General features: G+C 36.8%; 2 protein-coding genes across 2 annotated transcripts; both read left to right on the forward strand.

Moving 5' to 3' along the window:
* The first annotated feature begins 432 nt into the window (after window positions 1-432).
* On the forward strand, window positions 433-1,593 carry LOC120429718 (uncharacterized). The gene is made up of 2 exons (XM_039594764.2): window positions 433-1,199; window positions 1,266-1,593. Exons 1-2 carry the CDS (start codon window positions 1,026-1,028, stop codon window positions 1,422-1,424), a joined length of 333 nt encoding a protein of 110 aa, XP_039450698.1. The 5' UTR covers window positions 433-1,025; the 3' UTR covers window positions 1,425-1,593.
* A 4,383-nt stretch (window positions 1,594-5,976) lies between these two features.
* LOC120429709 (uncharacterized) lies at window positions 5,977-7,036 on the forward strand. Its single transcript, XM_039594743.2, has 2 exons — window positions 5,977-6,529; window positions 6,607-7,036. Exons 1-2 carry the CDS (start codon window positions 6,368-6,370, stop codon window positions 6,709-6,711), a joined length of 267 nt encoding a protein of 88 aa, XP_039450677.1. The 5' UTR covers window positions 5,977-6,367; the 3' UTR covers window positions 6,712-7,036.
* The last annotated feature ends 5,419 nt before the right edge of the window (window positions 7,037-12,455 follow it).

Consider the following 12,455-nt stretch of genomic DNA (forward strand, 5'->3'; position numbering starts at 1 on the left):
CCTTTCACCGATCTTTCGTGCGCGAGAGAGAAGAGCCATACTCACTTCGGATTTTTTCTCTTGATGAACGTCCAATGATTTTCTTTTGATGATGATTATTCCATCGCTGATTCTAATCAAAGAATATCGACTTTATCAAAACAAAGTCGAGAGTTGTCCTTTAATGTCCAGTATAAAGCGAAAGATGAATCAGATAGGAAGTTATCATCTATCTTTCTTAAAGCATACACATGAATTTAAACTTATATATTTTTTAAATTAAAAATATTTTGAAAACATCGAGAATTAGAGGGCGCAGATGGCATCGATAAGAAATCACATCCTGATGTCGCAGACCACCTTGGGCGTATTTTAGAAATGTCTCCGTGGTCCAAGTCACGCATCAACTTTTTTTTTGCTGTTTTCTGCCGATCATCCTGACTATCCAACCGATCCAAGCGGGCCGGCGCGGCGCCTCCTGTCTGACAGGTGTTGCTACTCAAACAAAACAAAACATAATCACGCGCGTCGCGACGACGACGACGCCGAACGACGAATCAACACCGCAAAGAGAAAGGCGAGAAGGTATCTCCCAAGGAATTTCGCGCGCGTGAGTAAGCAAAGCCATCAGTGACATCACAGCACGTGCTTGAGCGAAGCGACGAACCCCGAAATCGATCACGCGGACGGAAAACTGGTTTTTCGATGGTTTTTTTTACTGGGGAAGCTCCCTCGCGTTGATCTCTGCGCTCTGATGGGCGGTGGATTAGGCGGTCCCACACCACCGGTACACACCTCCAGCAGGTTGGAGGTTCGAGTTCTGCTGAAGATCGCGTTGACCGCGTGACGTGCTACGCAAGTTATTGTTTTTGGAACTTCAACGAGGCTTCTGTCGAACTTTGCCACCATGTCCAGGGTATGTAAATTTGGCCGATTCGGAAGATGGCACCGAAATGATGGAGCTGGTATAAAACCGAATCGATTCGTGGAATTGGCAAACATTTCGGGATTTGACACTGATCAGAGAATATCGTACAGTGAACAAAATGCAATTTGTTAAAGAGAAGATTTTTGCACTGTTGGTCTTTTTGCTGGTGGGTGGTTACAGGACCACCGAAGGAGCACCAATGCCAAACATAATCGATGCTCCGAGAGCGCTGAGCAACATGGAAGTGCCACCAGCAATCGCCGGGAAAGCCAGACCTCTGCTGGAAAAGCAGGTAATAATATCAATCCCAAAACAAAATGTTACAATTTCAACTAACAATTTCATAACCACTTCACAGGGTGAACAAACGGTGTACGACTTGGCCAGTCAGATAACGGACGAGGATGATTTGGTGCCGGACAGCTCGAATTATTACTGGCTGGAACATGCTGTAGCGGCAGGACATCTGCACAAACACAAGCACCGCCGCCACAGGCGGCATCACAAGAAGCACTGAGGGAGGCACCATCCAGAAAAGTTGTTTAAATCTGTTCTGTTCTAAGGACGGAAGTACTGCCATTAGTTAGGATGTTTAGGTTTAAATCTTCTGCGCAGGATCGTGGATAAAGATTATGAAAAAAAATGTCGAATTAGAATCTGCAGGACAGTGAAGCTTGAAATCATGCTCTCGTTATTGAATAAAAATATGCTTTTCAAAATCAAAAACTATCGTGTTATACAGAAAAATAAAAGAAATCTCTAAAGTTTAAACTGTTCCTTTTCGTGTAATTGTCCCATATGCCCAGAGAGATTGTTGGCTAGAGCCTCGAGTCGATTTACCTCAAATTCGAACCAGAATCGACTCGCGGCTTGAGCCACTTTTGAGTTAATGATGTAGTCTGATTCTAAAGCATGCAAACTTGAAAATTCGATATAACCCCTCTTTTATGACATCTTAACACGTGATCTTATGGGTGGGACAAAATTTACCTTGCGTTTTTCTCAGCTTGATTTTTCGCGTATGTAACATTTATGAGAACAGCAGCAAAAAAAAAAAAAAACAATAAAGCAAAAAATTGATTCAACATTTTTACTGTGATATTCTGTTCTACTTCAACGCATGACTGAATGTGTTAAATTTTGGTCGAGCTCAATAAGCCAAACATAAAAATCATACGACGGTTCTTAACACCTGTTCTGAACTCTGTTTATTCTATGTTTAGCAGAAGAATAGCATTTCCGGAAAATCAATAGTGTGGAACTTTTCAGGCTTCTATTCGTCTAGTTATTCAGTAACAGTCAGGCTAGATTATCCGAAGTCCTCAAAAAAGTCTCACAATAACTTCTGATAATTAACCTAGATGGTTTAAATTGGCATCGGTCGTTGTCAAACGAACAGGGCCAACGACGCACTCACAGGCAGGGGTGCCAGGTTGCCAGATAAATCTGGCATTGCCAGATTTTTTGAGCGCCAATTAGAAAAAAATAATTTTCTATTTCTTCCACACATTGTTTTATTGACGTATTTTGTGAAGCTATAATGTATAAAAAGTGAAAATACACTGTTTTTGAACAAAAAATCGCTTATTACTTTGAGAAAAGTGGCTAGCCAGATTTTTCCCAGATTTTTTGCCAGATTTTTTACCCTTCAGACCTGGTAACCCTGCTCACAGGCATTACCCAATAGGGGTAGGGGGGGCAGAATGGCCCGCCTTAGTAAAATGCGCCAAAAACCATGGAAAAACATGAAAACTTATGAATTCAGTGTAGTAGGCTTATGCTTTGGGATGTTCCCTTCAATGTTGTATACTTGGTTGATGAAATTTTTTAGCTTAAAACTATTTTTGAGCCACTTTAAAAAAAAAGTTTTTTCGACTACTTTTCTAGGGTGCGGGGCAGAATGGGCCACCTTAGAAAACAAGCCATTTCGTCTAATACAACGTTGAAGGGAGATAAAAAATGACTTAAGGTACCTTTCTAACATAGTTTCCATGAAGTTAGACCACTTTGATAAAAATAGTCACTTACCAAAACAAACATTTTTGAAAATAGTGTTAATATGTTGAAAAAGGACTTTATTTTTACAAATAATCATCAAAACAACTAGCAAATCAACTAATGTTGCATTAAACTTTATTTGTGAAGCTACCAGGAGTGAAATAATCCATTTAATACAAATTTCATAACTTTTTATTGTTTATATAAGGCAGGATAAGGGTGGTCCATTCTGCCCCCAAGTGGATTTTATTTTAACACTTCCACCACCAAGCCTCTAAATCCCCCGATTGTGTGTGTATTTCGATCCGGGCGGTTTCGGGATGTTTGACAGTTGCGTTGGAGAATTTGAACGGTGTGCATCGCGGTCATTACGCAGGATTTTCGTTGCCGTCTCCGTCTTTGTTGTCCCCCCGATTGTGCGTGTATTTCGATCCGGGCGGTTTCGCGTTTTCGCATTTTATTTCGTTTTATCTTTCCACAGCCGGCTGTCTAAGATTAAATCATTTATGCTAAACTCAACACCAAATAACCGGGAATAGTCTCATCCGCATACTCCGACTGATTGCCTTGAGAATGCATAATACATCACACCATTAAACAAAATTCATTGATTATTGGGTCGCATCATCATCCTCTATGTTGAATCCTGGCCATTACCCTTACCCACTAACAAAATCCCAAGTAGAAGTAGTTTTCCGGCACACGCGGGGGTGTGGATATCGTATAGAACCCACCCTTTGTAGCAACCTGTGCTAACTAACATTCCCGTCCCAATCCCTCGAGATCTACAAACTGACATGGCGGGCGCCGTTGGTGGCCAACGACTGTTTCCTATTCGCACCGGCTCTAGTTTTGATGATCGTGATGTTTTATCTTTTCAGCGCATTCATGCATGCTGTTGATAAGGGAAACATCATTTGATCGTTGAAGCGTGTGACCGATTGTGCTGATGGGATATTATGGTCCTGTTCAGCAACGGAGAAGGACAACCATGGGTGGTCTCTCATGCTCATGCTTATGCTCAACACTTCCACCACCAAGCCTCTAAATGATTTTAAGGTTCCGTTGTTGTTTGTATACCTTGGTAGTAACATCTAGTATCGTTATAAGCATTGAGCAAACTTTTTCAAACAATCCAACTTTTTAGAAAGCTTATTTAAAAACCTCGAAATAAACAACATTTGCGTGGTTTTTCTAATAAATTTACATTTTTGCTCATAATTCGAAAAATACAATGAATTCAAACGTCGTTTTCGGTATGGTGAAGTTATTTGACGTCCTTTATAAGACCCTTGCCTTACAATTAGTCTAAATCCATTCTAAAGCCCAAAACCAAGGGTGGCCCATTCTGCCCCCCTGGTCCATTCTGCCCCCCCTGCCCCTACGTGTTTGGATAGTGTGCGTTAGGACATAATATAAGTTCATATGCAAGTCAATTTATTTCCATTTGGGAATCTAATGTTGGCATATCAGCACTTCGGCGTTCAATTAATTACAGCTTCTCAAAAACGTTTTCAACCCATATTCAAGCAATAAATAGCTTAATGGGAAGTAAACAAGCAAGTTTTCATCAAAACTTTTTCAAAACAATTTGTTTAAATAGCTTAAATTGGAAACGGAACGGAATAAGGACAGATTTCCAAAAATACGAGAATTTTCCCTATTTGAAGGTGAATTACTGAAAAATACTCATGCTTGATTTTAAAAAACCACTTACATTTAAATCTACATTTTCACGAACAATTGTAAACCAGTACAGGTGACTTGCAATCGCTAATTTTCAAAAATTCTATGTTTTAACGAGATTTTTTTTATGAAACAAACTTGTTGCGGTACTGAAATTTCACAATAATCCCAAATATTTTTTATCTGGATCAATGGATGAAATTTTCATTTCATTGTCTGTTTGTTTTGTTTTAACGATATTTAGGCAATTTTCCGGGTTGACCATTTTTCGGTTAATTTTGTTTGAAAACAAAATACCTATTAAAGTTTTTATGGAAAAATTTTGATGGATGGAACAAGGCCAAACTATTTGATGTCTACTGAGCTGAGATTTTTTTTCTGGCTGATCAAAAGCTTGTGAAAACGTGTTTTTAAAGCGTGCTAGACAAAAGCAAACTGTTAACAAAGTAAATTTTTGTAAGATGTGAATTCCTCACAGTTTTTATTTCTTTAAGTCCCAAATTGTTAAATCTTATAAATTAATTCCTCATAGTGTTGAAAATTGGTAGCCTTAATGATGCATAAGAGCAATTCTCCACGAAATCGGCAGATTTTTACCATTTTTATTTTTTGATTTTTTTTTTATTTGGATCAAACTTTGTAGGGGCCTTCATTTTGACCAAAGAAACTATTTTGTGTCATTGGTTCACCCATACAAGTCTCCATACAATTTTGGCAGCTGTCCATACAAAAATGGTTCATAAATATTCGAAAATCTGTAACTTTTGAATGAATTTTCTAATCAATTTGGTATATAAGTACACGGAACACAAATTGTGATTTCCGATAATTATTTTAATGAAGACTAACATTTCAAAAGGCACTCAAACCTATTACACTACTAGACATTTTTAAAATTGATGTCATTAAATGCTTTAATTTCGTTAAGATATAATAGATCAACAGAATGAAATTTTAGGGATTTTCCGGCCGGTAAATAAAATTGTAATTTCTGTCGATTGGAGCGTGTTCTTGACGAAACTAAAGCGTTTTCTGACATCAAATGTCGAGTTGTTCAATTTCACATATTTTTTCAAGGTTAGATAAATAGAATAAGACACTCATATTTGGGTTGAGATTTTGATCACCAGCAAAAACATTGTCGAAAAAACTAAAAATTCACAGTTTTGAAGCACTCTTTTCGACTTTGTGGGATAACACGTTCGGTTTTAGCGGACAATACATCTATGAAATAAATTTCACATTTAGTTACTTTTTACCAGTTACAACGAGAACCAACATTGGTGCAACAACTTTAGTGAAACTAATTTAATTATACTGGACAGCTGTGCTTCGAACTATTCCACTGTTAAGCAAATGTTTTCCTTTGTTTTCTGTTGTTCTAAAAACTTAGCTTCAATTTCAATCGTTCTAATTCGACACTCATGTTTTGCAACTCAATTCTGACGAAAGCTCCGGAGACGCCATCAATTATACCGTTCAGCTCGCGTCTTTTTTCTAGTATGATCAAGAAAGATGAAAGCCACTGAGGAGGTGATCGTCCACCAATCGCTGGAATAACCGGCCACGGTCGGGTTCTGCACGCAGAGTTAGTCGTCCATCATCCATCCCCGAAGTGACGCAAATCCGACCCCGGGTTCGGATTCTCCATCTCCAATATAAATATTCGCGACTCTCTGAGAATCGCCGCATTAGATTGTGTGCGACACACCTCACAAAATCGGTTGCAACTTTTGAAAAACAAAAAAAAAACAAGCAAAATTCCGCTAATTAACGATGCGTGTAAGCTGTGTTATCATCGCGGCCGGACTAGTCATAATGGCTTGCGGCGTCGATTCCGTCGGATCGGCACACATTCTGGACGCACCGCTGCCGGGATCTGGATTTAACGTGCCAACGGTAATTGCCGGAAAACCCAAGCCACTGCTCGAGGGGAAGGTATGAATTGATTTAAACACGCGCGAAGGAAAGATCACGTGAGTGTAAAAACCTCCTTTTTCCTTTTATCTCTGCAGGGTCCGCACGAAATTTACGACCTTGCTTCTCAAGTTACCGACGAGGACTACGACATCTTGAAAACAATGTTCAAAATGAACACAATGGATGCGAATGGTGTTTAAGTGTGGAAGCAAAGAAGCTACAGAAAAAATCATGTTGTGAATTTTGAAAAACACAAACTTTTAACGGACATTTGCGAATTATATTTCCATCACGCGTGAACAATTAGTGTATTTTGGTAAAAAAAAGTGTTGACAAATGTGTGACGTTGGTCGAATTTAAGTTGAAATTTTGTGTACTTTTAAAAATAACATGATTTTTTCTTTGTTTTAGTAAATGGAACAGAATCAACAAAATAGTGCAAACTAACAAAAGTGTTTAACACTACATATTGGACAACTAACCCAGGGGTTTTGGTGAATAAAATTTAATTTGAAGCATGTTAGATGTGAAAGTGTAAATTTATTGGGAAAGTGCAAAAATAATTGTGATAGTATTTTAGAAAAGCATAATTATTTAAGATTGTCGTAAACGACGATTGAATGTTACTGTGTTGTTGTTAGTTATATTTTTTGTTATTAAATATAGAAATTAAGCTTTCATAAAATAATAATGTTTTATTCTGCTGTGCCTGTACGAATTTTTTTTTTTTTTTTGAATTAAATATACTTTATTGAATCTTTCTTATAATAATTACATTTGGTTTACATAATAAGTGGTCAGCTGTGGCTCTTCAGCTTTAGTTTGCTTTTCGTGATTTAAACACTGTTCATTTTCTTAACTTTAAAAGTATATGATTTATCATTTTTGTAACACTAGGTACAATGAGGAAAAAAAAAATGTTAAGAAAACATAACCTAACCTAAAACTAACTTAAACTTACCATAAACTAAACCAATCCTTGAATCAAGGGGTATTCAGAAAAAGCACATTTTTCCCTGAATTTCAAACATTTCTCTTGAATCTTCTGATCCAACATTTTTACTTCTGCTAATTCATGAACCTCACTTGATCTTGTCCAGCCAGGAACATTCAACACCATTTTGAGTACCTTGTTTTGGACACGCTGGAGCTTCAATTTATGAGTTCTAGCGCAACACTCCCAAACAGGTACTGCATACTCAATAACGGGGTAAATTATTTGTTTGTAAACTGCTAGCTTATTTTTCAAAGAAAGCTTTGATTTTCTGTTAATTAAAGGATACAAACACCTGATGAGAATGCTGCACTTGTTCAATATTTTGTCTACATGCTGCCGAAACAAAAGTTTCGAGTCAAGTATGAGACCTAAATAGACAACTTCCTTTGACCAGGGTATCGAAACATCATTCATTTTAATCAAAACATCATCCTTTGGGACAAATCGGGCCGATTTGGAAAGTGGAAAAATGATGGTTTGAGTTTTGGCTGCATTTATGCGAATTTTCCAGTCGCCAAAGTATTCGGAAAGAACGTCAAGACCCTTTTGAAGACGGCCAACTAAATATCTGGTTATTTTACCCTTATAAATAACGGCAGTGTCATCAGCAAAAAGTGACAACACACCATTACCAGGAAGAGTAGGCAAATCAGATGTAAAAATATTATACAGAAGTGGGCCAAGAATACTTCCTTGGGGTACCCCAGCATCAATGTTGAATAATCCAGAAGCAATCCCATTCAGAAAAACCTTGAACGATCTCTCCGAAAGATAGTGCTGGATAATTTTGATAAGATACATTGGAAAACCGTATAAATACAGTTTATGTATCAAACCATCATGCCAAACATTGTCAAAAGCCTTCTCAACATCCAACAAGGCCATAGCAGTTGATTTAGACTCAAGCTTGTTCTGCTTGATGATTTTAGTAACTCTCGTAAGCTGATGAGCAGTATTATGACCCTTTCGGAAGCCAAACTGCTCGTTCAAAATTATATTATTATCGTTGGTAAAATCCAAAAGCCTTGAATAGATGACCTTCTCAAAGAGTTTGGACAGACTACTCAAAAGACTAATGGGACGATAACTTGTTGGCGATGTTGGATCTTTTTGAGGCTTCAAAATCGGTATGACTTTGCCCAGTTTCCAATTGGTAGGGAAGTAACCAAGTTGCAAACATTTATTGAAAATATTGGCTAGATGTTGAAAGAACTGATCACTCTGTTTTTTCAACACTAGATTAAAAATGTTATCAAAGCCTGGAGCTTTCATATTTTTCATTTGTTTAACTGCAACTTTGACTTCCTCACCAGAAACATGGGAATCTGCAGGAAATTCAAAGGTAGAGTTATTAATTGTTGAAATACTATTGGCAACTGATGTTTCTTTACGGCTGGTCATGGAAGCGCCAAGATTATGTGAACTAACAAAATGAAGCCCAAGTGCATTTGCCTTTTCCTCGGATGTAATCAAAGGAGAATCCTCAATAATAAGAGGAGGAATAGGCTTTGGTTTGTTTTTAAGAACTTTTGAAAGTTTCCAAAATGGTTTTGAATAATTCCCAAGCTGGCTTACATGTTTTGAAAATTCTTGATTTCTGATATTGTCAAGTCGGTCTTGTATTATTTTGTTCAAATTGTTCACTGAAATCTTTTTGTCATAGTCCCCAGTCCGTTGATATTGTCTCCTATAAACATTCCTAAGTCTAATCAAGTGTTTAGTATCTACGTCAATATCAGTTACCTTAATATTAACAGGAACCTCCCGAACGTTGGCAGCCTCTGCTTGGTTGATAGCCTGCTGGATCACCTCCAGCGAACGATCAATATCAGCAGAAGTTTCCGGGTGTTGATCATAGTCGATGTTGCTGTCGACTACTTGCTGAAACTGCTGCCAGTCAACGTTGTGGTAATCTTTCCGGGTTGGTTGCCGCTGCGGAGTAACGGAAGCTCCAACCTCCACAACCACCGGATAGTGATCAGAACTCAACTCTTCAAACACCTCAGGATGAGCCACGTTCTCAGCCATATTGGTAATGAAGAAGTCGATGATTGAGTGATTCCCAGACCGAGCCACCCTCGTTGGACGATCTGGACTTACAACGTTGTAGTATCCGTTTTGCAGATCGTTGTGCAGAATCACTCCGTTTCGATTCCTCCTGCTGTTGCCCCAAACTTCATGCTTCGCGTTGAGGTCACCAGCGATGATGTACTTTGCGCTCCGCCGTGTCAGCTTCTGGATATCGCTCTTCAGTTTTGCTGCTGAACCATCTCTGGAATTCACCTGACGTGGGCAGTATGCAGCAATGAAGAGTACTGGGCCAACCGAAGTGGGAATTTCCACTCCAACGGCCTCGATGATGTCCTGCCTGTACGAAATAATTATATTTTTATATGAAATTGGGTATTTTGTTTTTTTAATATATTCTGAATGAAACATTACTTGAAAACTAAATTGCGGCAAAATAAAAATCCCTAACATTATTTTGCAATTAATCAAGTTTTTTCTCAATTAAACTTAATTATTTTTAACGTATTGTCCACTCAGACGAGATTATCCGAAGGCCCCAGAAAGATTTCACTTCGGATAATTTAATCACTATTTTTGATTGTCGAGCTCAAGCATGACCCCTTGACTACGCTAAAATTATTTAGTATTTTTAAATCTAAGATGGCGGTGATGTAATATTGAAAAAAAATAATTTTATTTTTTAATAGGCAATCAATAACTCAAATTTGACTAAAATGGGGTCGCAGAACTCGAATAAACGAAACTTCGGATAATCGAGTTTGGCCTGTAAAGGGGACATTCTAAGAAAACTTTTCAGAAAAAAAACTCATTCTTAGAAAAAAAAATCCTTGCATTTTGACAGCTGTATCATTTTGACCTTTCTTGAGTATCGAAAAGTAACATTTTCAGGGTGACCACTCGAATCCCATTTTGACATTCCCGACTTATTCAGAACCTCAAATAATAGGCATTTCTTATCTAAAGCATGTTTTAAAAAAAGAACTATTTATAAAAAAAAAGTCAACTCAACCATCAAACAAAATTTCAAAATAAATTAAAAAAAAGATGGAAAAAAAATTAAGCGATAATTGTTGTTGTGAATTCATTTATTTCTGGCAGCTTTAACCTTCTTGGTCATTCGCTGCCCTGCGAAACAATAATGATTCAGAGAGAATACAAAGAATCAGTCTATAATTATAACCAAAAGCTTAACAATAAAATTTCAAATATAACTGGAAATGAAAAAGGGGGTGGAAATAAATTGAAGATGACTAATAAATAAATATATAAATTAATAAATAAATAAATAAATAAATAAATAAATAAAAAAAATAAAAATAAATGGTTTATAAAACATATTAAGAAAATCTGAGTCAATTGCTTGCCATCTTAATCATCCAAATTATTTATTAGAATGTAATTTTGTAATGTAATGTCTTAAATAGCCTTAAATAGGTTAAAATAGTGAAAGGAACCTTAAATTTAAAGTTAGTTGCTAAAAAAGAATTGAGTGAAATTAATTTGAAAAATTGCACTAAAAGTTATAAAATCATTCAAGAGATAGAAAATAATTTTCAGACAAGTATGCTTGAGATTCCCAACTTTTTGACAAATAAACTTTTTACCGGTTTTTAGCGGATTTTGACGAATTCCCAACATGATTGGCCACCCTGCAATTTTCAATATTTTTTGTTTTGAACAGTGAGTTTGCTTAACCTTTTCAGGCCTGATTTTTTTTTCAATTATTTTTGAAGTTAATGATGGGAAAATGATTCTTATGGTTGAAGTTGCGTCAGAAACGTTTTTTTCGGTTTTACCAGGTTTTTGGTGCTTTGTTTGGGTTTACGCCAAAATGCGCCATTTTTAAATCTTAGCAACCTTTAAAATAGGCTCAAAATCACTTTAAACATTGGCAAACCTCAATAAAGGCACAACACATTTTGCGATCTTCGGCCATAAAGTGTAATTATTTGTTAAAAGCAACTTTTCAGAACATAGTAAGCCGCTAAAATTCTAACATTTTGAGATATCACCAAAAAAGTGCTACATTCGACAATCTTTTAATAAATTTCATCCTCTACAACTTTGCCCAACACACTGAAGCCTTCAACCGTCATCCAAAAAGATCTTGGTTGACACCCTGGAATGTCGTCACCCTGTATGTCAATAACATCAAAAGATAGCTCTTATCAAGTAAAACAACTCTTTCAAAGTCGCCATTTGGCTAGGACGTCAAAAAAAAGGAGTTAACAATTTATTTCACTTAAGGTGAAACGGGAAGGCAGTGCCATACTGTCACCACGACTAGAGTTTTTGGAAGCGCTTTTATGGAAAATGTCGTAACTTACGGAGCACTGTTTTATGCTGACGCTAAATAGGTCGGAAGCAAGCAATCTGTCGGGTTCAGATTTTGAAGTTGTCCAAGAACTGGCATCCTGTTTCACCTTAATTGTCCTATCCGAACACTGTGGTGTGGTAGATAAAAAAAAACATTTTCAAGAAATGACTTCATTGTAAGGATTTTCGGATGCAAACAGTGTACAAATGACAATATTGGGACAAACACATTTATATTCTATTTCATTAGAACACCTCATATATTTTTTACACTGTACTTTTGGAATACTTACTTAAAACTATCAAATGGTCTCTCTTTGGATTTGCATGTTATTTTCGCCCCTTCCCGGGCCAATTTCATTATTGTTTGTCTTTTTCATTCATAGGCAGTAAAATTAAATGTCTTTCTTGTGTGCAAATTGAAAGCATTTCTTATGACGTCACAGTGTTAATGCTTAGGTTAAAAATCAAGAAATTTTAGTTTGAAAATATTAGAGATTCAAGGGACTTTCAAAACTTACAAAATGCTGCACTGGTAAATATTTCTTTTATCTATTAAATGTATAAAAAAATCTAAAATCAATGATAAATAATACTTAT

Source organism: Culex pipiens, chromosome 3 (assembly GCF_016801865.2).
Source record: "Culex pipiens pallens isolate TS chromosome 3, TS_CPP_V2, whole genome shotgun sequence".
NCBI classification, from domain to species: Eukaryota; Metazoa; Arthropoda; class Insecta; order Diptera; family Culicidae; genus Culex; species Culex pipiens.